Source organism: Tupaia chinensis, unplaced genomic scaffold (assembly GCF_000334495.1).
Source record: "Tupaia chinensis unplaced genomic scaffold, TupChi_1.0 Scaffold000029_1, whole genome shotgun sequence".
Lineage (NCBI taxonomy): Eukaryota > Metazoa > Chordata > Mammalia > Scandentia > Tupaiidae > Tupaia > Tupaia belangeri.
The window spans coordinates 1,693,357-1,719,801 of NW_006159459.1; the positions used below are offsets into that span (position 1 = coordinate 1,693,357).

The 26,445-nt window shown below is 35.6% G+C and overlaps 1 protein-coding gene across 1 annotated transcript in view; it reads left to right on the top strand.

Annotated features, from left to right (window-relative positions):
- Positions 1-26,445, top strand: part of FOCAD (focadhesin) — a 335,374-nt gene that overhangs the window by 147,342 nt on the left and 161,587 nt on the right. Inside the window, exons 12-15 of the mRNA XM_006140328.3 lie at positions 5,113-5,217; positions 5,926-6,027; positions 6,528-6,658; positions 9,407-9,533. Coding sequence (XP_006140390.1) covers positions 5,113-5,217; positions 5,926-6,027; positions 6,528-6,658; positions 9,407-9,533 — 465 coding nt within the window. The remainder of the gene's footprint in view (positions 1-5,112; positions 5,218-5,925; positions 6,028-6,527; positions 6,659-9,406; positions 9,534-26,445) is intronic.

The window sequence follows — 26,445 nt, forward strand, 5'->3', positions numbered from 1 at the left end:
GCCTTTTTTTTTTTTTTTTTTTTTTTTTTTTAGGTTTTCCAGTTAGTGCATAAATGTTTCTCACAATTATTTTTATTTCTTTAGCATTGTTGTAATGTCTTTCATTTTTGAATTTACTTGAAAACTTCTTTTTCTTAAATATTTTAACTACAGTCAATGTTGGTGATCTTTATAAAAATACTTATTTTTTTCATTCTATTGAACTTTATTTTTTTTGTTGTTGTGCCTTGAGTATAAAGTTAGGTTATTTGTGTGAAATCTTTCTTCTTTCTAGACATAGGCATTTACCACTATGAATTTCTCTGTTAGTAGTATGTGTGCTGCATTGCGTAACTTTTGGTGTATTATATTTTCATTTATCTCAAGATATTTTCTAATTTATCTTTTGATTTCTTCTTTGATTCATTGATTGTTCAAGGATGTGTTACCTATTTTCCCCATATTTGGGAATTTTCTGAGTTTTCCTTTTGTTGTTGTTTCATTACATTCTATTGTGTCTAAAACACACAGTGAGATTCGTTTACTTTTTCCTTTTTTTTTACATTTGATTACTACACATCTTTACAGCATACAAAAGGAATGTAACCATCATGAATACACTGCATATTAGTCCAGTCAAGAATATTACCAAATGCATTATCACTAGCAGATCATTTTCCATTTTTGTGTCCATTAAATGTTTTGCTTCTTTTTTTGCTTCTGACCCCCTCTCTCCTACACCCCTCCCTTGTCCACCTTCTCCCTGCCCTGTCTCTAGTATCCACAGGTGATGTCCATGCTTTTATAACTTCTAATGTTTCAGTTTCTGCCACAGAATGCAGGCATTCGGTATATATTAAGTGGGGACATAACATTACTTAGAATTAGGTCTTCATATTTATCAACTTTCTATCAAATACCAGGGTCTTTTTCGCTCTCTTTTTAATTAATTAATTAATTTATTTTTGGAGAGGTTTTTGCTATAGGGCACATGCACTCACCAGAAATACACAGAGAGACAGAAAGCGAGAAATCACCCCTCAGGGGGATGGCCACGCCACAATTCCTTCTCCTTCATTCTCTTCTCAGGATCTTGGGCATGCACGCACACATGCCTGGTGTGAGTTTAAGCTACCGGGTTGGGGACTCAAACCACAGTCGACTACACAGGAGTTCAGCGGCATAGCCATTGTACCAACTGCTGGTCCCTTCTGTTTTTATTATTTTCAGTAAATTAAATATTTATTTATTTATTATTTTTAGTAAATTAAATATTTATTTATTTTTAAACATTCAGTCACTGATATGCTGATAGTCTCATAGAGTCTCATTACAACTTGGCAAAAATTTTTCCAGCATAAATACACTGTATATTTGTCCAGTTAAAGATATCATACATGCTATAATCAACAGGTAATTTTTAATTTTTGTATTTCTTAAATGTTTTGGTTTTTTCCTTTTCCCCTTGAGTCCCCTTGTTTTTTTTTTTTTTTTTTTTTTTTTTTTTTTATGATTGAGTAGAATTCCATAGCATGTATGTTCTACACTTTTCAATTCTTTCATCTATTCTTGGATGTTTGGGTTGATTCCATGTCTTAGCAATTGTGAATATTCTATCTTTTGGCTAGATACCTAGAAGTGGAATTGCTGGATTGTATGTTAGTTCTATTTGTAGATTTTTTTAGGAATGTCCATATTGTTCTTCATGGTGGTTGTACTAATTTACATTCCTACCAACAGTGTAGGATGAGCCTCACCAGCACTTACCATTTTTTATATTTTTAATTTTAGCCATTCTGACTGGGGTTAAGTAGTATCTTATTGTGGTTTTGATTTGAATCTTCCTATGATAAGGGATTTTGAGCATTTTTTCATATGCTTTTGGCTATTCATATGCCTTTCTTGGAGAGTTGTCTGTTCAGCTCATTTTCCTATATTTTAATTAGATTGATTATTCTTTTGCAGGTAAGCTGCTTGAGTTCCCTGTATATTTTAGTTATCAGTCCCTTATCTGAGACACAGTATACAAATATATTATCCCATTTTGAGTGTTTGTTTTTTATTTAATATGGTAAGTCTGCTTTATGACCTAAGAAGTAATCTATCCTAGAAAATGTGCCCTGTTCATTTTGAAAAACACGTTGTGTTTTTTGGATGGAATGGTTGGTATGTTTGTCAGTACCATTTGGTCTATAGTGTTGTTCAAGTACTCTGTTTCCTTATTGATCTTATGTCTAGATATTTTAGTCCTTATTAAAAGTGGAATGTCGAAATCTCATGTTACTGTGTTGCTATTTCTCTCTTTGGTTTCATCAGTGTTTGCTTTATATATTTGAATGGACTGATGTGGGAATATAAATACGCACCCTGGCAAATTGACCCTTATTCATTATGTAATATTCTTTTGTGATTCTTGTGAAAGTTTTGACTTACCATCTGTTTTGTCTGGTATAAGTATGGCCCCTTATATTGCTCTTTTTTGGTTATCATTTATATCAAATATCCCTTCACTTTCAGACTATATGTGTACTTAAATTTAATCTATTGTAGACAGATATAATTAGATGCGATATTTTTATTTATTCTGCCATTCTATGGCTTTTGATTGGAGAAATTAATTCATTTACATTTAAGTTTTGTTTTCCTGGGAATATGTTATTTCTCTTTCATTCTTGAAGAACAGTTTTGCCAGATAAAATATTCTTGTTTGGCAATTTTTCTTGTTTTTTTCTCTCTCTTTTCTTCTTTCAGCCCTTTGAGTATATAAAGGGTTGGCAATATTTCTACTGAGAAACTTGCTAAAAGTCTCATAGGGTTTCTTGTAACATCTCCATGATTCTAAATTTGCTTACTAGGGAATTGAATTGTGAAAGAGAAAAGATAAAACACTATTTTATGAAATAAGGTCTCAAGACAGTCAATAATTGGATATTTACCAGCTTATTTAAAATTTAATATAAAAGTTTAAACATTTATTTTTTTCTGTCTCTGGAGAGTAGAAGGTTCAAGAGCAAGAAGATCAAGAGCTGATAATGCTATCTCAAGTACATAAAAACACAAACTCACACACACACATATCAAGTCATTAGGAAAACATCAACCCATACTTTATGCAAAAAAATTATTTTTCACAGATGTGAATGTATATCTGTGTTTTACTGTTTTATTCTTTCTATTAAGAAAGACTTAGTTTGGGCTATTATGCATCAAGAACTGTGTTGAGTCTAAGAATATTTACTGTAAAAATTTACCACTGTTTATTTCTGTACTGGCCAGAGAAAAAGACATATTCTTCCATACTTCTTTAGGCCCAAGGCTTACAAAGAAACTGTATTCTTAGGCATTAATACAGTACTTTATTTCTGCCCTGACAATATAATTAAAACATTTGTTCAAAAAGCACATGACTAAATACACTATTTTGTAAAATGTCACTAAATGTACTGATTGCCCTTCTTGGAACTAAGAATCTGTCAGAGTGTCGTGTTAGGAATCTTCCCAGAAAGTGATAATTCATTGGGACCAGTGCAAGGCAATTTAAGATAACCTTTTGTTTTTAATTAAAATGGGAAACAAGAACCCAATTCAAAAATTTGTCTCCTTTCATTTGCCCAAGGTGAGAGTGATAGAAATCCAGTTGTAATCAAGCTCTTGCTCTTGTTAAAAACATCATAAATCCTGACTGTATATTGTCAGACTGTAGCAGTTACACACATAGTTTTACATATTGTGTTATAGTGTGGCCAGGATCACTAGAAAACTGATGTTTAACTGTCACATTTCTGGTGTTGTGATTAAGAAGATAGTTTTCCCTTCCTGAAGTTGAATTAAAGGAGATGTCTTTTAAACTTAGGAAGAACAGGTTTTTTTTTTTTTTTTTTAAATGGGCAGAGGAAATTAACAAATATTGGGCCACAAACTTTCCAACTGCAACATGTGTAAAAAAATGTTGGCATTACATTTTAGGCTACCAAGTTAAGTTCCTTAATTAAGAGTAGGTGTTTACTAAGTTATTTAAAAAAAATTTTTTTTTGAGGTGTTTTCTCTATAGGGTGTGTGCGCTCGCCGGAAAGACAGAGACAGAGAGACAGAAAGTGAGAAATCACCCCCCAGGGGGGATGGACATGCCGCAATCCCTTCTCCTCCGTTCTCCTGTTGGGATCTTAGGCACGCACGCACACGCACCCAGCGTGAGTTTAAGCCACTGGGTCCAGACACGGACTGCGGTCGACTACATGGGAGTCTAGCAACATAGCCATTACGCTAACTTCTGGTCCCTATATCTTAACTACTTTTATATTGCTCAGAGTTAATATAGTTATTTAAGAAAAATACTTTTTGATTGGTGTATAGCAGCTAATTATAAAATAGTTGAAGTGTTATTATCATTAGCAACAAATAGCTAACTGACATGTTCTAACACTTCCAACTCATTGATATGTGTGTTATACCTTCAAAGAAAAATATCGCTTTATAGATTACTAAATGGGCAGAGCAAATTAACAAATATTGGGCCACAAACTTTCCAACTGCAACATGTGTAAAAAAATGTTGGCATTACATTTTAGGCTACCAAGTTAAGTTCCTTAATTAAGAGTAGGTGTTTACTAAGTTATTTAAAAAAAATTTTTTTTTGAGGTGTTTTCTCTATAGGGTGTGTGCGCTCGCCGGAAAGACAGAGACAGAGAGACAGAAAGTGAGAAATCACCCCCCAGGGGGGATGGACATGCCGCAATCCCTTCTCCTCCGTTCTCCTGTTGGGATCTTAGGCACGCACGCACACGCACCCAGCGTGAGTTTAAGCCACTGGGTCCAGACACGGACTGCGGTCGACTACATGGGAGTCTAGCAACATAGCCATTACGCTAACTTCTGGTCCCTATATCTTAACTACTTTTATATTGCTCAGAGTTAATATAGTTATTTAAGAAAAATACTTTTTGATTGGTGTATAGCAGCTAATTATAAAATAGTTGAAGTGTTATTATCATTAGCAACAAATAGCTAACTGACATGTTCTAACACTTCCAACTCATTGATATGTGTGTTATACCTTCAAAGAAAAATATCGCTTTATAGATTACTTTCTTTTAGGACAGGGCATAATTAACATATTTTAAAATTATATTTTAGGTACCAAATCTGATTCCAGTTTTGATGTTCAAATTGGGAAGACCACTAGAACCTGCATTATACAATGATATATTGTATACTTTACCTACACTTGGTGTTCACAAGGTTAGTGTATTAATTTATGTAAGGAGGGACAGAAAGTGTAATGTGAATCATGCATTGAATTGTTTGCTATTATGAAATTTCAAGCCTTAAATTTTGTCATAATCCCTGTTTCCCTTGGTGGATCATGTTTTATAAAATGGTATCTAAAAGCAGAAATATTTATTACAATATTTAGGAGTTAATTCTTTAAAATCACTTAATATCTGAGACCAGCATATGATGTAATTATTACATCGCTGGGCTCCCATGTGGTTGACTATGGTTCGACTCCTGGATTCGGTGGATTCAAACTCATGCCAGGTGCGTGTGCATGTGTGTCTAAAATCCCAAGAGAAGAATAGAGGAGAAGGGATTGCCATGTGGCCATTCCCCCTGGGGGATGATTTCTTGCTTCCTGTCTCTCCATCTCTCTCTGTTTCTCAGTGAGCACATATAACCTATAGCAAAAATCTCTTTCTAAAAAAACTATCCTTTAATATCCTAGTTTTTACATTGTCTATTCATTGAAATTACATTCTCATGGCCCTAGAATTGCTAGCTAGTCACTCCTAAAGCTCTCTCTTAATCTGTGAGAAGATAGGTAATATTGCACGAAGATTTTATTGAGGTCTTTATTTAATAATAAGGAGTTAAAAAATTACTCTTGGTAGCCTTTGAAATAGTCTCCATTCACTGTTAAGGAACTAGAATTTCTTCAATATTTTCTAGGTGTGCATAGGACAGATTCTACGAGTGATTCAACTTCTTGGAACCACTCCACAACTAAGAGCTGTCACTTTGCGCTTGTTGACATCTTTGTGGGAAAAGCAGGTAAGCTCCGATATAAACTTGTATCAAAATTAAGCATGTACCTTTCACTGAAGAAAAATTATATTATTATGTGTGATAGTGCCTTAATTTAGTGGTATTACTGAGTAGCAGCAATGATTGCATTGAGGAATTTTGGTTTATTGTGACACATTTGACCTGTAATGCAGTTAGTTATGATTTATTCTCAAAGAAATTCAGAATATAAATCTTTTATCTTTCCATTTGTGTGAGGGAGTAATAGAAATATGGTTATAGGTGATTTGAGTCTTTGTATCTAAGGTGAAATTGAGCCACTTTCTTTTGTTGAATAAAATGAGCAATATATGGGTCTGTAAGAAAATCCCCATTAATCACAACAGCATTCTTCTCCGTTGATTAGGAGAAATGCATTATCATTTGGAATGCAAATGTAAAATTTGGAGGTGAAAATGCTGTATAAAAGGAGATGATTATTCAACTCAAGTTGGGGAGTTATCTTTTTTGTGAAATTGCCTTCTTAGGATCGTGTCTATCCTGAGCTGCAGCGTTTTATGGCCATGTCCGATATGCCTTCACTCTCGGTGGGAAAGGAGGTCCAGTGGGAGAAACTGATTGCTAAAGCTGCATCTATCAGAGACATATGTAAGCAAAGGTAAGACACACTTAGCTCTTCAGAATGTGTACCATGATGTATCATTTTGTACTTAATTGTTTTTAAAGCAAAAACCAAGGAAAGATAGAGGATCTAGGAATAAGAATGCGTTATTTTCAGTTCAAGTTTTTTTATTGTAAAAGTTAGTAATACTGGACAATTACTTTGAAAAGCAAGCATGTGTTTCCATTTCAGGTCTGGTCGTGTATAATCTAGATTTATAGGATATATGTGTGTATATATGTGTGTATATATATATACACATATATATATCTTCTTTTATTGATAATTTAATATTGCAGTAAAACATGATGTTATGTTTTGTTTTTCTCTTTATATAAATCCCCCCAAACTAAGCAGTGGACTGTAGTTGTAGACATTTTCTTTTCTATATTCTCCCTGTGTGAGGCTTTATTCTTATAAGAGTTTTAATAGGGACGGCTTTATTTGTGACTCATTACAAGGAATTATTAGAAAGTATAACAGAGGAAATGATAATGAATATTTATGTATGCTCTAACTTCGTAGGAAAGCATGATGATATTGGAGAGGTGACTCTGCTACTTTGGATTCATTCCTAATATGTAAATAGCCTGAAGGTGCCAAGACTGAAATAACGAGAAGCTATACCTTGTTAGAATATTATTTTTTACATGAGTTAATGTAAAAATGTTTGTGGAGAAAACAGATGTGATGCATATGAGGTCAGTTGTGATCCTACAGTTTTCACTGCACTGTAGAATTTCTTGGAGCATCATATTCTTCTCTTAGTGACCACAAAGTTAATGAGTCTTCCTGAAGTCGTGCAGTGAGTTGGTTCAGATGCCGAGAACGTGGATGATGCATAATATCAGTAAAATCTTGGATCAGAATGTATGAATCTAAACCTCAGCAGTTCTACCTCTATATATATATACACATATATATATCTTCTTTTATTGATAATTTAATATTGCAGTAAAACATGATGTTATGTTTTGTTTTTCTCTTTATATAAATCCCCCCAAACTAAGCAGTGGACTGTAGTTGTAGACATTTTCTTTTCTATATTCTCCCTGTGTGAGGCTTTATTCTTATAAGAGTTTTAATAGGGACGGCTTTATTTGTGACTCATTACAAGGAATTATTAGAAAGTATAACAGAGGAAATGATAATGAATATTTATGTATGCTCTAACTTCGTAGGAAAGCATGATGATATTGGAGAGGTGACTCTGCTACTTTGGATTCATTCCTAATATGTAAATAGCCTGAAGGTGCCAAGACTGAAATAACGAGAAGCTATACCTTGTTAGAATATTATTTTTTACATGAGTTAATGTAAAAATGTTTGTGGAGAAAACAGATGTGATGCATATGAGGTCAGTTGTGATCCTACAGTTTTCACTGCACTGTAGAATTTCTTGGAGCATCATATTCTTCTCTTAGTGACCACAAAGTTAATGAGTCTTCCTGAAGTCGTGCAGTGAGTTGGTTCAGATGCCGAGAACGTGGATGATGCATAATATCAGTAAAATCTTGGATCAGAATGTATGAATCTAAACCTCAGCAGTTCTACCTCTTTTTTTTAAGCTTCTGCTTTTTATTTATTCAAATTTTCCTGTAAGGTGTGTGCACTCACTAGAAACAGAGAGAGAAGGGGAAAAATGAGACCACAGCCCTGAGAGTGGTTGGCTGCACCATAATTGCTTCTCCTCCATTCTCCTTTTGGGATTCTGAGCACAAACTCACATCTGCCTGGCATGTTTTTAAGATGCTGGGTCCTGGACTCAGACTGCACAGTCAGCAATGTGGAATCCAGCTGCCGTAACTACTAAGCCTGCCTAAACCACTACGCCACTGGCTGGCCCAACCTTCTGCCTTTCAGTAACAAAAATGACCTCAATCTAAAAGTGAAAAAAAAAAAGGGGGGGGTATACATATATAACCCAAGACCTGGGAATTTGGATTTCATTAAAAATTTGGCATGGAAAATATTTCAGAGATGGAGGTTATTAGCTGACATTCTTATTTTATATACTTAAAGTTGAGCCTCAGGAGAGGATGACTGTGAGACCAGACCAGGGTCTATTGCTAACTTATGCAATGATTCTTTTAGTTACTACCTCAAGATCTATTCCCAGTTTTGGAAAAATTATTTCCATTTGTGGGACAGTGAAAGAATTGAATCTAATTTCATCAATTGCCATTTTGTTAATTAGGTGAGTGAGTGGATCTAGCACAATATCTCCCATTAAATAGGTGCTTAATCAGTTATTATTGGTATTATAGTATTCTTATCAACATCACCATTGTTTTGATAAGTGTAACCACTTTAGTTAGTAGTTAGTATCACTTCCTATCTCAAATTCCTTCTTCCATAGTCAGCATCTGATACCAGAACAACTACCAACAATAAATAACTCCTGTATTACTGGTAACCTCAATAAGTAGTCAATAATTTTCACCATTATCATAAACTTAATTTTTAAACTCAATTCAGACTAGGATTTGTGATTTAGGGAGGATGAAATTTGTTTAAAGTGTGTTTTTTGATAATATTTCTGTATAAAATAAGCATCAAATTATAATAGACATGATCATGATGCAGATTTTTGAAGAAAATCATATGGTATCAGTGTTTAAGGGTCAACATTTAATAGGCATAATGGTAAAGAAAAGCATTAATGCTCTTTGCTTAGGCAGAGGACCTAAGATTGACAATAGCTCTTTGGCTTTAATTTTGCTTTTAATCTGACATTTCTTGTAGGCCATATCAACATGGTGCAGATATGTTGGCTGCTATTTCTCAGGTTCTGAATGAGTGCACCAAGCCTGATCAAGCTACTCCAGCAGCTTTGGTATTACAAGGTCTTCATGCACTCTGCCAAGCTGAGGTAGGCATTTTTGAGTTGTTTTGGATAATTTTGAAGAATATACTTTACTAGTCAGAGCAGATGCAATGATAAAAGATTAGATTCAAATAACTGAAAGTGAGAATATTCCTTCCCAGGGATTTTTACTTGAAAGAGTGAAAGAAGACTTGCCTTACAAATTCTTTCTAGAATGGAGTATTTTTTATTGCTTCAGTCAGTCATCTGGGATTTGGTAGTGTTGCTTTCATAATTGCAGTCATATGTTACTTGAAGTGGGGATACATTCTGAGAAATGGATTGGTAGGTGATCATGATTGTGTGAACACAAACCTACATGGCATAGCCTCCTCCTACATACCTGCACTATAGGGGATAGCCCATTGCTCCTTGTTGGACCACGGTCTTATATGTGGGCCATCGTTGATCCAAGTGTTGCTATGTGCTACATGGCTTTATATTACTTTAATCATAAATAATTCTAGACTTTATTTTTAAACCAATTTTTTTAGAGAGTGTTTTTGTTTTGTTTTGTTTTGTTTTGCTATAGGGTATGTGTATGAGACAGACAGAAAGTGAGAAATCACCCCTTAGGTGGGATGGCCATGCTACAGTCCCTTCATTCTCCTCTAGGTATCTTGGGCATGCACACACTCCCAGCAGGAGTTTTAAACTTCCCTGTCTGGGACTCAAACCGTGGTTGACTATGTGAGAATCCATCAACATACCCATTGTGCTATCTGCTGGTCTCTTAAACCAGTTTTTTTTTTTTTTTTTTGAGAGAGATTTTTGAGAGTTTTTTGCTATAGGTCACCAGAAAGAGAGAGAAAGAGACAGAAAGTGAAAAATCACCCCCTGGGGGGATGGCTATGCCACACTCCCTTCTCCATTCTCCTTTGGGATCTTGGGCATGCACGCACACGCAACCAGCATGAGTTTAAGTTATCAGGTCCGGGACTTGAACTGCAGTCGACTACATGGGAGTCCAGTGACATAGCCATTATGCTAACTGCGGGTCCCCTTAAACCAGTTTTTAGTAGAACTCTATACTTCTATCAAAATGTGACTATTGTTACTATGTTGGAGTACTTTATTTTTGTTATTTTTTTCCAAACAAGCATCAACTCATTTCTGAAATTAACTTTTTTCTCTTAGTAAATAGTAATTTAATTTTACCATTTTAAAAATTCTGCTGGTTTTTTTTTTCCAAATATCATCTGCTGTTACAGTAATGTTCTAAAGTCTACTGATGCTTATTAACTCTTGAGAAAGGCTCTGAGTTTAGTGTTGACTTTTCTCATTCCATTTCTCTGAGACATCGCCTAACTGCAGTTAATACTAGATATATGAAAAATGTTGCCTCAGGTGATAGAAAGTTTCTGTTTTATTTTTTTTAAGCTCTCATGGGACTGTACCTGATATGTATCAGTTGTTAGCTATGTGTTCTTTGATTAATTTACTTACTCTCTCTAAACCTCTGTTTCTCTAAATGAGTATAAAATGAGACTATGCACTAAAGATGTAGTTTAATGTCCACCCACATAATGCTCTCTAAATGCTGAACTTTTTTCCAGACAATTTTGCACCAAATTGGATGCAGTCAATGCCTTCAAGGAGGCTCTAAATTATTCTTTGATCTATTCCCTGAAACTCACATAATATATGATAGTGACTTAATGTCTTTCTCCTGGTATTATTCCTTCTTTACTGAAGAAACCGTTCCTTATTTTATACTTAAAGTGGACTATTTGGGATTGTTGAGTATTTAACTCCAAATTCATTTCTCCAAACTAAACTACTACTTAGAAAGATAATTTTGAGCATACTATTATACGCTATTATATTACTTTTCTTCTTCCCTTCCTTTGTTCTCTAGAGGAATTGAGTTATCACCATGTAGTTATTTTATTTGATATAATATCTTTTTTATTTTGGTACTTCAATATTCCTTTCTTTCCCATTATGTTTTTCTATCTTTCCCCCCTTCCCTTTAAACATTATGAAATTCAGATCTTATATAATGTTTTTTTCAAAGCTCACTTTTGAAAAATTTCAATTGGTATGTTGAAAATTAAGTGAGAATTTAATATGCTTTCTAATAATAGCTGGTAACCTCCTTCAATATGGTTTGTAATAAGATGAGTACTAATAAGTAATAAAAGCAACACACCAATTCATTAACCCATTTATCATAAAAATGCTTTTTTCTTTACTGTTATGTTTATGTCTTTTTCAGACGATAAATTACTTTACTGATGTCTACTAGGGGTGGATAAGTGTTATATGCCATGTTATCGTTATAAATATTAAAAATGTCCAGAGTTATAGATTGGTTCAAACTGTTTTACTGTTAATTTGGTAACAAAAATGTTTTATTTTTATGTTTGGTAAAGAATAACTTTATGTTCATTGAAATGAGTATAAATAATCTATTTCCCTTTGGTGAGCTTTGACAGTAGTGATAAAACTATGTTCAGTTTTACTTAAAACTTGCCAAGCTTAGTGTGTGTGCATTTACTTACGAAACTGCTGCTGTTCTGTCCTATGTAATGTGTTAAAGTTGTAAAATATACTCAATTCAATGGCTCTTGCTGGGCCACGTGTACTAATTTTGCACTAATCTTTTGTATTTTGTCAGCATGCCCACGGAAGTCAGCATGACACTTTTCTTTTAACTGACATCATGTGTGAAGCATTGATGTAGCCAAGAGTTTCAAGAATAAAAATATTTCTGTTTGTAATCCATTTCCCAGTGGTATTTGGTGGTAGTTTGTGTATCTATTACCCTTCTGATCCTTGACTATCAAGTATACTTAGGAGTACAGAAAGCCTAAGTCATTGATATAAATTAATAAGGATAATAGGATAAATTCATAACCCTATTTCAAAAAATAATTTATTTAATTTTACTTATTATTATTATCATTTAAATTTGACCAGAGAGAGAGAAAGGAAAGGTGAGAAAGCAAAGCCGCCAAGCCTAGGACTCCAAATGCAGTCATCCATGTGGAGTCCATTGCGTCACTCACCATGCCACATGCCTAATAACCTTATTTTTAAGAAAATAATTCAGTTGGAAGACTATCCAAAATTGGATTTTGCAGGACTTTATCAACTTTTATAATCAGTAGTGTTTTTTTCCCCTTAAGATTGACAGTAATTGTTCAATTTTGAAAGTCATAATCATGAAATTTACTTGTCCTCGTGTGGATTAGGTTAAGTTTTATAGTTTTTGTTGCTTAATCATTTATCCTGGCCACCAGTAAGAGATTAAAAGGATAAATTTTATCTAAATGCCAATAAAGATTTTATTTCTGCATGGATATCTTTGGTTATATTTCACTAAACAAAAAATAGAGAGGAAATTCTATGAATCTTGAAAGAGAAATTTATCCTTTCCCTAATACTACTCATATATTGATTTGAGACTTCACAGATTTCTTTTTAAGGCAAACTACTTTTTAAAAATTATAGCTAATATTTTGTGGGCACCTTGTATGAATTAAGATACATATTTTTAAAATTTATTTAATTTATATTTGTTCACTGAACATCATCACAGCATTTAAAATCCAATTTCTCATCAAGAATACACTGAATATTGGTTTAATCATACATGTTTTCATCAAATAATTTTCCATTTCTTGTTTCATATTATTATATTTGATTCCCTATTTCTTACCCTCTGCCATTTCCCACCCTCCTTCCACACTGTCTCTGGTATCTACAGTTGCTTTCTATTCCTTTTTTCCCCACACTGAGTCACAAAATATCTTAATTAAATACTTTCAATAGCAAGTTCAGCATATATATATATATATATATATATATGTGTGTGTGTGTGTGTGTGTGTGTATACATATACATATATGATATCTATCTCTATATATCTGTGAACACATGTCTGATTTTAGATATGAAACTCCATGAGTAGAATAAATATACTATAAAGTAGAACCCAGGTGAGGTTATAGAATTTACTATAGTTCTAAAATAGGTATTTTAAAGTACGTTTTTAATATTTTTTAATTTCAGGAAAAGCAGTTTCAGCTTTCATAAACTAAAATTTTAAAATGCTAAGAAAAATTTGCTTAAGACTTAAAGCCAGGAAACAGGTTAGGATTCTGTTCAAATAGTAGGAACATGAACCTATCAACAGCTCAAAAGAAGACAAAGATCCTTAAATCTGGAAAACAAAGCATAGAAGAAATTCAGTAATGTTTTAGTCAAAAGTCATAAGGTCTTATTTCACCAGTTCAGTCTCATGAACTTTATCTTTTGTTGTAGTCTGGTCTTCCTGTTTAAATTCTGGAAGATAACACTCACTCTGGACTTGTCCCTACCATTAAGTTGGCCATTTTCTTGGTTGTTTTTGAACTCTTATTTCTGTGCATCTATATTTAGTTTTCTTGGTATAGCACTCTGTTCAGAACTTCTCGGAGAGCTGGTCTGGCGTTAGTAAATTCTTTCAGGTTTTGTTTACCTGAGAATATCTTTGTCTTTTCTTCCCACATGAAGGATAATCTTTCCAGGTGTAGTATTTTTGGTTGAAATTGTTTTTCACTTAACACTTTGAATTTATTTTCCCGTTCTTTCCTTGATCACATTGTTTCTGATGAGAGGTCCGCTGTTAGCCCGATGAGATAGCCTTTGTAAGTAACTTGATGTTTCTCTCTTGCCAGTTTTAGTGTCTTGTCTTTTTCTGTGGTTTTGGTCAATTTGGCTATAATGTGTCTTGGAGGAGATCTTCTTAAATTGATTCTATTTGGGGTCCTTTGTATTACTTGGATTTGGATCTTTGAATGCCTCTCTAGGTTTGGAGAGTTTTCTTCCAGGATTTCATGGAATAGATTATCAGTGCTCTTATTAGTCTCTTTACCTTCTGGGATACCAGTTATCCAGATGTTTGGATATTTAATGATATCTAGTATTTCTCATATATTATTCTCATGGTTTGGGACTTTTTTCTCAGTCTTCATGGTGAATTTTTCTAGGGCGGAGATTCTATCTTCTACATGTGAGATTCGATCTTCTGCATAATCTAATCTGCTTTTAATACTTTCAAGGGGGATTTTTATTTCCTGTATTACAGCCTTCATCTCTAACAGTTCCTTTTGATTCTTATTTTTTTATGGTGTGTATTTCCTCTTTCAGATCCTGCAAGAATTTTCTCACCTCCTGGAATTGTCTCTTTTCTCCTGCATCTTCTGGAATTCATTGTCTCTCTTTTCTAGCATCTCTGTTAGCTTTGTCACTATGAATATTCTAAATTCTTATCTGACATTTCCATGAGTTCCAATGTACTGTCTGTGGATGAAGAGGAGGTATTATTTTCCCTTAGGGGAGACATATTTTCTTGGTTTCTCATATTTCTTGTGCCTCTGTGATGATTTCTGGTCATCTCATCGGTGACATGCTGAGCGTTCAGAGGTGTGCACAAGGAGGTGATCTGTGATCTTCTACAGTTCCATTTTTCACCCTTTCTGCTGCAGATTCAGTGAGAATTGTGGAATATTCTGACCCTAACTAATGTATTCAGATGTTTGGCTACTGTTCACTTAGACCTGTCTAGACTTTAAGGGTGTGGAAGCTCAGCAGCAAATGGATGAGGGTAAAAAGAAAAGGAAAAGAAAACAAAGAAAGAAAAAAAATGATTATTTTCTAAAGCTTAAAGTGATAACCAGGCTGTGTGTAAGCATGCTGTGCAAAAAGAATAGTTCACAGCTCAAATGCAGGAGTCTTCTCAGAAGGCCTGTACTCTTGCTTCTCCTCAATAGGAGGGGGGAAAGGTGAGAATTAGCATTATAAAGGAGGATCTGAGAGCCAAGAAAATATTTTACCTGAAAAAACTTTTTTTAAAAATTAAAAAGAGAGAAAGAGAGAGATAGAGAGAAGGATACAGAGGGAGCCCTGTCACTCTCTAGATTGAGGTCTGGAGGATGAAGTCTCAGCAGAAAATCTTCAATAGTCTTAGTCCCTGAAAAGAATAACTCACAGCTCAAGTGCAGGAGTTCTCCAAATTCAGATATGTTTTTATTTAGGGATTGGAAGACTTTATTTTATCATGAAGACTTCAATCCGTAATGAAGAAGTAGAGACTCTGGCAAGAACCAAGATCACTGGATTCAGAAAAGTAGACCCAAGACTCTCTCCAATCTAACACTCTTTGGTTAATACAAGGCTTCCTTCCTTTGAGAAATGTGGGCATTGAAAGCAGCAGTTTGTATGTATGTATGTATTTATCTATCCACACATCCTCCCTTCATGAGTGAGAGAAAGAGAAATAGGCAAAATGACAGCAGTGCCCCGGCAGCACTTTTTTCCCCCATCACGTCAAAGATATCACCATACATTTTATCAGCAACAAACAATTTTCCATTTTTGTGTTCTTCTAATCTCAACAGGATCTTCACAGTGCAAGCTGCTCCCTGCACCAGTCAGCCCTGGATTAGGGGCACATGGATGGCTGGTGTACTCAGGAAGGTCTGGACTAAAACCCCAAATCTTCCCACGTGGATCAGCTTTACAGAGCATTCTGTCTTATGGCTGCACCACCATCAGCCCCCAAAATAGATTTATTTATTTTCAAGCCAAGGGTTTATTATTTTCAAAGGAAAGTCATTAATATTCCTACATTCTCTTTTCTTTTTCTTTCCCATCTAAGATTCTCATATCATCACTTTTTTTGTCCAATCCCATCTTAATTTACCTTGATTTTCTTACTTCTTTTTGACATAACAGAGTAATGGCTCTAAGTAGCAATATTCTCTATCTTAAAAAAAAAGTTTTTTTTTTTTAGATATAATCCGTATGCCTTATAATTCATTCATTTAATGTTTATAATTCAATGTTTACAAGTGTATTTACAGGGCCATGCAAATTTTACCATAACAAATTTTAGAGTATTTTCATCACATCCCCCTAAAACTTCAAACCCTCTAGCTGTCACCCTGCAACCTGCCATGTTCTACACTACCCTAGACAACCGCTGATCTTCTTTCTGTCTTTATGGATTTTCTCATTCTGGACATTTCATATAAACATAATCATATGATTTATTGTATTTCGTGATTAGTTTCTTTCATTTCATGTATTTTCAGGGTTCATTCCTGTCATACTTTGTGTCAGTTCTTCATTTCTTTTTGTGGTCAAGCAATAATCTTCATGATTATACCACATTTAATTTATGTACACATCAGTTGACGGACATTTAGATTGTTTCTAATTTTTGGATATTATGAATGTTTTTCTGAACATTTATGTACAAGTTTCATACTTGGTGGTATATCCTTTGGAACATAATACCTCTGTCATAGGGCAACTCTGTTTAGTTGTTTGAGGAAATGCTAGATGTTTTCCAAAATGGCTGTGCATGTTTAGTTCACACCAGCTGCGTGTGAAGGTTCTAATTTCTCTACATCTTCATCACACTTGATATTATCTTTGTTTGTTTAAACTTCAGTCATTCTATTGCATGCATATAAAGTGGTATCCCATGTGGTTTATTTGCGTTCCCTGATGACTAATGATATCAAGCATCTTTTCCTGTTCTTATTTGGCCACTTATCTTATTCTTTTGGAGAAATGTCTATTTAAATCCTTTAATATTCTCTTCATTCCTTTTAACTTCTCTGGGTTATATTTTGTTTCTACAGGATGGTGGGAAAACATGAGGTTGATTTCTGAGCATTTCACTACAAAGAGAGCTTGTCAAACCATAGGGAAAATCATATGAATACAAATATTATGTTCATTTTGCTATTTTGGTCATATAGAACTTTTTGTTTTTATGTAAAATGCACAGAATGATTATAGTTGGAAATCTGTTAGAGCTATTTTAATAATTTTTATAGTTGTATTTAGTAGTAGTATTAAGTATTGATTTACTGAGTGCTTTGTATATAGTAAACACTGTATGCTACAATCATATTTATTATCTCACTTAATTCTTACCAAAAATCATCCATATTTGATAGGTACTATTTTCTTCTAAGAGGCTGACAAAGTTTGATAATTGCCTGAGGTCATAAAACTACAATGTAGTGGATCCAGGAGTCAAACCCTTATCTGTCTAGATTCAAAGCCTATGTCTTAATCACTACAGTTTTTTTTTTTTTTAAAGCACAACTTTATTGTGATATAATGCACATACTGTAACTTTGTGTTTTGTTTTGTTGTTAGATGTTTGCTCTCGGGCATGTATACTTCCTGGAGACATTGAGAGAGACAGAGAGAGGAAAAATGAGAACTCAGCTCTTGGGAGGATGGTCACACCACAATGCCTTCTCCTCCATTCTCCTCTCAGGATTTTGGGCATGCACAAACACGTGCCTCGTGTGTTTCAAACTGCCTATTCTGGCCATAAACCATGATCTGCCCTATGTGAGTCCGTCACTATAACGACTGCCTCACCAGCTGGCCCCTGTCACTCTGTGTTTTAATGCTTGTGTTTTGATTCTGTTGCTCCTGTCATGTTGTCATATTATTGGATAAATCTCTCTATGAGTATGATAGGTGGACTCCTTTCTATCCTTCTCCATTTGCTTTGTGATTGGTTAGTGCATATGATTTTACTTACATTGTCTCTGCTTAAAGATCCTAGTGAGAAACATGTTTTGAGGCAAAATATATTAATTTTTAACGTTTTTACTGATTATATGTTACTTTTTTATTTTGAAGATGTATTAGGGTGTTTTGATCTCATAAAAATATTAGTTTTTTAATAGCTTCACATTTACTAGGCATATTGAAGAAAAAATAGGATCTCTCCTCAACATCTTACAAACCATTACCATTTCTTCATATTTTATTTATTTACATATATATTTTATAAAATTTCTATCTTCTCTACCTTAGATTTTGCTAGAAACATTTTTGATGTTGCTATGTATTTTAGCGTCCTAATTAAGTGAGACCAATGATAAGTATTCAAATAATTTCTTCTTAGTTGAATTTTAAATTTTCCCATGTTTCTCTTTTTATACTTAATAGTCTAAGAAGTAATTGTATATATACAGTTTCTTCTTTCTTATTATTTTCACGGACTAAATACTTTGGAATTTTAAAGATATCTTTATGATCTTATTAAATGTTTAACTTAATACTTAACTTTCCATGCTGGCTTCAGCATGAGAGGTGGAATATGGTCATTCCTAGTCTCTTTCTGGCAGTTTTATTGGCTGCTAGTGATAACAGTTGAACCTGTGACATCTCAGGGCCTTATTTCTTTTTGTTCTGACCTTCCTGCTTCTTACCAAGCACTCAGAATTCCTTATGCCCAAACATGACAAAACAATAATTAAGGAAAAAAAGAGGTAAATTGAATATTTTTTTCTGACAATGAATTTGTCCCATGTAGATTTATCTTTTGGATTTGGGAAAATACAAGAAAAGCATGTTTGTGTAAATTAATCTATTACAGACTTTTAACTAGGCTTATAAAAAGGTAAATATGATTTTGAATAGTTTTATTTTTAAATTGTTTGCATATTGTTGTGAATGCTTTTTTAAAATTACATTTTCGAAATTTATCTTGTTGACTAGGTATGTATAAAATGTTAAAACCTTAAAATGTTTTTTCCCTTGCTTTTATTTGACACCTTTTTCAGTAAGTGTGATAAGGTTTTCATTTTTATTTTTTGCTTTAGAGATGTATGGGTTTATGGTTGTAACTGTAAATGGAATTCCTTTTATATTATAATCTTACAAAGGTTGTTGCTTGTTCAAAAAAATTTTCCAGTAAGAGGATTGGCAGCCTTTCCGAAGTCTTCTGCCCCGTTGTCATGTGTTTATTCCCTGGTGATCAGAAGTGGTGAGGAGAGGGAGGGAAAACAAAGTGGCATGGCTTTCCCTTTAAATCTTGTCCATTGCAGCAGCAAACATTAGGTGAAGATTTCCTAGGTAGAACTCATTTCCTAGGTAGAACACAAAAAGCATTACCCTTAAAATAAAACTATTGAAAACTTGAGCCAGACAGTGCAAACCTTTCTAGGTAGGAAGATTTGTGAGATATTTTTGACCTTCTGGGAGTTCACAGTATTTAGGAGGCAAGAACATTGTGTTAAGTACACTAAATGTATCTGAAATTCAGAGAACATGCTGAAGAAGGCTATAAGATACATCGATGGAGTGCTTCTTCAAACTTCAAGTAGCAAACTCAGGTGTCTAGGGAACGCAATGTTAGGATACGAAGAAAGAGATCTCCTGCACAGCAGTAAAATAGGAAGCTCTGCAAGGCAGAGCCAAGTGAAGAGTTTGCCGTTCGTGGTAGAGACTTTTCTGAGGATCTGGGGTGTGATCTGGCCTTGCTGAAGCTGGGGGGTGGATTGTAATGTCAAGACCCTGTTGAGGGTGCTGTATCTTTGTCTCACTCGTGGAAGAGAGAAAAAGAGGCTCAGTGGCTCCCCTATAGGGATCTTTCATTCTCTCTTTATGTAAACTGTAGTCTTGAGATACAAGTCACATGCTATATGGGGGGAGGGGGGACTTCAAAAAGTACATGGGAAAAAATGGAATTAAAGTTTGAGTATATTTGGGCGCATGAATTTATTTTGAAATCCATGCATCATTTTCTTTTTATAATACACATTTTCATAAACTTTTGAAAATCCTCATACAATTCACCCATCTAGAGAGCGCAATTCAATGCCTTTTTAGGAAAATAAAATGTATTAATGTTTTTCTATGAACAACACAGAGAGACAGATGGAGAGAAGTAGCACCCCCTGCAAAGTGTCTCCACACTGTGTTGCATCCCGTTCTTAGCCACTTCTGAATCATGGAACATGCATGCTGGCTATACTCAGTGGGGTCTCCGATGTGAACCTATAGGGGACGGCCTTGCCCAGTGTTGTGTTTTATGCCTCCACCATCATGTAGCTCCTTCAGTGGCTTTTAGAATATCGAGAAGCTGTGCAAGCATCACTACAGTAATTTTTAGAACATTTTCATGATATCAAAAAGAAACCTTCACCCCTTAAACATCTCACCCCAATTTCCCAATACCTTCCTAGGGAACCATTAATCTAGTTTGTGTTTGAATAGATTTGTCTATTCTGGACATTTCAAAAAAATGGAGTCATACCATATATAGCCTTTTGTGACAGTCTTTTACCTTAGTGTAGTGTTTTCAAGGTTTATTCCTGTCGTATGTGTCAAAATTTCATTCCTTTTTATGGCTGAGTAATATGGCACTGTATGGCTATGTTAAAATGTTTTCCCCATTGATCAGTTGGTGGACATGGGGTAGTTTTCTTTTTTATTGGTTGTGATGAATAATGGTACTATGAACATTTATGTACAAGTTTTGTGTCACCACATCTTTCATTTGCCTTGGAGATGTCTCTGAGTGGAACTGCTGGATCATATAACTCCGTTGAACTGTTTGAGACACTGCTCGACTGTTTTCCCCAGCAGCTGTTGTGTTTTATATTCTCACCAACATATATTATTCTTTTTCCCCACGTAGCACAGGTACTCCTAGGTAGTTATTGTCACTGAAGCATTATTAGCCTTCGTTCTTACTCAAAACTAAAATTGAAATGATGCGGATAGTCATTTAAGAGTAAGAATGAAATAGTCCATATTTTTCATAAAAGAGAGCTGCCAGGAAAGAGGAACTTCCCTGGCCAATTATTTCTGACTTTCTTGGGGGGCTCTGTGGCCTTGCCATTCAAAATTATTTTACCATCTATCCTTGGTAGTTTGTCAGCCCTTTTCTTAATGGATGCCACCTTTGATCAGCAATCGGTAACAATCCTTAGGGGTTTAATATTTATCATAATTAAGGATTTTTGTCCTCATATAAAAACCGTCCACATTTATTTATTTTAGAGAGATTTTTGCTACAGGGTGCATGCGCTTACTGGAGAGACAGAGACATAAAGCGAGAAATCACCCTTTTCGGGGATGGCTATGCTGCAATCCCTTCTCTTCTCTGGATTTTGGGCATGCACAAACATGCGCCCAGGGTGAGTTTTAAGTTACTGGGTATGGGACTTGAACCACAGTCAAGGACATGGGAGTCCAGCGACGTAACCATTACGCCATCTGCTGGTCCCACCATTCACACTTATAAACATCAAAGTTTGAAACTTATGTTTTATGTTGTTCATTATAGAATTGGTGTATGTGTGTGTGTGTGTGTGTGTGTGTTTAATTTGCTATAGGGCATGTGTGCTTGCTGGAGGCACAGAGAGAGAAACAGAAAGGGGGGGGAGAGAGAGAGAGAAAGAGTGAGTGAAAAATCACCCCCTCCCTGGGGGTGATGGCTGTGCTATAATCCCTTCTCCTCCATTCTCCTCTTGGGATTTTGGGCCTGGTCAGGGACTCAGAATTGCACAGTTGGCCATATGGGATCCAGGTGCCTTAACCACCACTACCTGGCTGGCCCTAGAATTAATAATTTAAAAATTAATTTCAATATTAACTACAAATAAAGATACAGCTATCCATCCTCTTTTGTAAGACAGGAAGCTCTTTTTTTTTTTTTTTGGAGAGATTTTTGCTATAGGGCATGTGCGCTCACCAGAAAGACAAAGAGAGGCAGAGAGAAAGAAAGCAAGAAATCATCCCCCCAGGGGTGATGACCACGCCACAACCCCTTCTCCATTCTCCTCTCGGGATCTTGGGCATGCATGCACATGCGCCCGGTGTGACTTTAAGCCACCAGGCCCGGGACTCAAACCGTGGTTGACTACGTGGGAGTCCAGCGACATAGTCATTATGCCAACTGCTGGTCCCATGGAAGATCTTATAGCACCTAGCCTGCTCTTCCACATGGCAATCACTTGCTATAAGTAGCAGTTAGCAGTGTCTGTTAGAAGAGTGTGTACTAAAATTAGCAGCAGATCCCTTGGCTTCCAGATTTATATCATGTATCTGACCCAGGTAGTCTTTGAAAGTGTATCTTTAAGTTTTAACATTACAAATAATTTCATTTGTGATCTCAGTTTTTGTCTTTGTAACAACTTTGCCTTTTTTAATTATTATTTTTTATTTCAGAAAGGTTTTTTAATATAGGGTGCATATGCTCACCAGAGAGACAGAGAGACAGAAAGCACAAAATCACCTCTCCTTAAGGGTGGGGGGAAATGACCATGCCACAGTCCCCTTTCTTCCAGTCTCCTCTTAGGGTTTTGGGTACACACACACAAGCACCAGTGTGTTTTAAGCTGCCAGGTCCAGGACTTGCATAGCAGTCAGCTACATGGGAGTCCAGTGATATAACTGTTATGCCAACTGCTGGTCCCACAGAAAAACCTTTAAAGGACAGATCTTTCTCTCAACTTTTCCAGAAAAGATAATCCTTTACAGACCAGTAGTTAGAAATAACAGTAGATGTTGACAATACTTCATTCATCACAGAATTGTCTTGATTTTTATATGAAGTTCCATGATTTCCATTACAAAAATATTTTCTAGCAATTTTAGTAATAAAAACTACAGTAAGCTAACGTTATTAATTCATTAAAATGAAAAGTTAGATGACAATTCTGTTGTAAACTTAATTTAAAATGTTGTTTGAGAAATTGATTTTTAAAAGCCTAACACTTCTCCTTGCTGCTTCAATTTTCAAATGCATAAAAATATGATAGGAGATTAATTTCCAGTGTTCTGCACCTGCCATTTTGTTAATAAAGTTCAATGGTAATATGACTAAATTTCATATAAAAGAGAATAATAAAATCAACCAAAAATAATATCGGGACTCAAACCGTGGTTGACTACGTGGGAGTCCAGCGACATAGTCATTATGCCAACTGCTGGTCCCATGGAAGATCTTATAGCACCTAGCCTGCTCTTCCACATGGCAATCACTTGCTATAAGTAGCAGTTAGCAGTGTCTGTTAGAAGAGTGTGTACTAAAATTAGCAGCAGATCCCTTGGCTTCCAGATTTATATCATGTATCTGACCCAGGTAGTCTTTGAAAGTGTATCTTTAAGTTTTAACATTACAAATAATTTCATTTGTGATCTCAGTTTTTGTCTTTGTAACAACTTCGCCTTTTTTAATTATTATTTTTTATTTCAGAAAGGTTTTTTAATATAGGGTGCATATGCTCACCAGAGAGACAGAGAGACAGAAAGCACAAAATCACCTCTCCTTAAGGGTGGGGGGAAATGACCATGCCACAGTCCCCTTTCTTCCAGTCTCCTCTTAGGGTTTTGGGTACACACACACAAGCACCAGTGTGTTTTAAGCTGCCAGGTCCAGGACTTGCATAGCAGTCAGCTACATGGGAGTCCAGTGATATAACTGTTATGCCAACTGCTGGTCCCACAACTTTACCTTTTTAAACTGCTTTTTACAAAAGATGTTATATGACTGTCAGTAAACACATGAAAAAACGTCAGCATTGTTGGTCTGTGGGAAGTACATGCTTGACTACCATCACTAATATTGAAGAATACTGATTATGATAAATATTGGAGAAGATATGAAAACTGGATATCTCATGTACTGTAAGTAGGAATGTGAAATGGTGCAACTCCTATGGAAAATTATTGAGCAGTTTCCTAAAAAGACAAACATAAATCTACCTTATGATCCAATAATTCCACTCTTAGATATTTACACAAGCCACTGAAAAGACATGTGTAGAATGTTCCTTCCAGTTTTATTAATGATAGCATAATTCAGAACAACATGAATGTCTATCAGCTGTCTATTAATGAGAAAAGGCGTATATTTGTACAATGAAATCATAGTCAACAATGAAAAGGAATATCCACTACTGCTTGTACCAACTTGGATGACTCCAAAACCTATGAGGTCAAAAAGCTAGACACAGAAGAGTTCATATATACTATATGATTCCTTTTGTATGAGATTCAATGATGGACCGAATTAACCTATGAGGATAGAAACCAGAGTGGTGTTTGACCTTGGATGAGGGTAGGAGGATAGATGTGGGGACCAGCAGTTAGCTTAATGGCTATGTCACTGGACTCCCATGTAGTCGACTGCGGTTCACGTCCTGGACCCAGTGGCTTAAAACGCACGCCAGGAGCATGTGCGTGCGTGCCCAAGATCCCAAGAGGAGAATGGAGGAGAAGGGATTGTGGCATGGCCATCTCCCTTGGGGGGTGATTTCTTGCTTTCTGTCTCTCTGTCTCTCTCTGTCTGTTTGGCGAGAGCACATGCCCTATAGCAAAAACCTCTCAAAAAAAAAAAAAAAGGATAGATGTGGTATAACAGTAGGATAGATCTGGTGGGAGGGTAGGATAGACCTGGGTTGACAGTACGATGATGGACTTGGGGTGAGGGTAGAAGGATAGACCTGAGGTGACTGTGGGAGGATAGCACTAGAGTGAGGATAGGGGTAGATGTGGGCTGACAGTAGGAGGGTACACCTGGTATGAGAGTAGGAGGATAGACCTGAGGTGACTGTGGGAGGATAGCACTAGAGTGAGGATAGGGGTAGATGTGGGCTGACAGTAGGAGGGTACACCTGGTATGAGAGTAGGAGGATAGACCTGGGCTGATGGTAGGATTATAGACCCAGGATGAGGGTGGGACAGTAGGCTAGAACATGAGAAAATTTTGTAGATGTGATTTATGTTCGCACCATTCAGTATAGCAGCTGTTATTACATGTGGCTATGGTCACTTGAACTATGGCTAATCCAAATTGTTATATGGTATAAGAATGGGAAAAAAATGTAAAATATCTTACTGATAATATTTAAAAATAAATTATATATCGAAAATGTTATATTCTAGGTATATTTCATTATATAAAATATATTAAAAACATTTAAAATGTATGTTTAGCTTTTTTAAAAAGTGTGATTTTTGAAGTGCACATATGGCTTACATTATACTTCCTTGGTCTCCACCTTGATGGCGATGACGATTACATGTATTATGTGTACATTTGTCAGAAGTCATTAAATACATAATGAAGATCTGTACTTTTTTCGTAATACGTTATTGTACTTCGATAAGACAAAACTGTAAAAACAACTTTATCTCATGCCACACGCTGTGTTTGGCATAGTACTCTGTGTTAAACTTCTCAATAACCTTGTAGTATAGATGATATTTACTGGTGAGTTTAGAAAGTCCAAATGACATAACCGAATTCACATGGAAATACATGGTAACATGGAGTTTTGAATGTTCTTTTGCCTGACTGTAATTCTTGTGTGTTTCTCAGTCTATCATATTGCTTTACCATTTGTGATGAAAGTGTGAGCATTCTTTTGAAGTAGTTAAGGTTTTGCTCTTTCAGCCACTGATTTCTCAACCTGCGGTCTAAGTGGTAGTGAATCAGTCATATTTCTTTTTTTTTTTTTTAGAGGTTTTCACTATAGGGCGTGTGCGCTCGCCAGACAGACAGAGAGAGACATAGAGACAGAAAGCGAGAAATCACCCCCCAGGGGGGATGGTCATGCCGCAATCCCTTCTCCTCCATTCTCCTCTCGGGATCTTGGGCATGCATGCACACGCGCCCGGCGTGAGTTTTAAGCCACCGGGTCCGGGTCGCGAACCGCAGTCGACTACGTGGGAGTCCAGCGACATAGCCATTACGCTAACTGCTGGTTCCCAGTCAGTCATATTTCTGAAAGGTAATTCTGGAACTTTCTAGGAATCAAGCAACATTGCTACCGATGTTTCAAAAAGGAAAAGGACTTCTAGTCTAAACAAATTGCCCAGAATTGGAGGAGGCATAGCTTGTGGTGTGTGCAGAAATGAAAATCAATAAATTGTTTTGAGAAAGAGAGCTCATTCATTTTTAACATTTTCTCGAAGTCTTGAGATGGGAATGGGAGGCAGTGCTAGCCCCGTTTTCTTAATCAGCTGTGAGTCTGTTGTAGCAAAAATTAATAGGCGTTGCAGGATCGTGAAGAAAAGCCCTTTCATCTCTCCCAGCTCCAAGAGGGTGTTATATTTTCAAAGCGGAGTATTGTACAATTGAGCAATAGATAAGGGG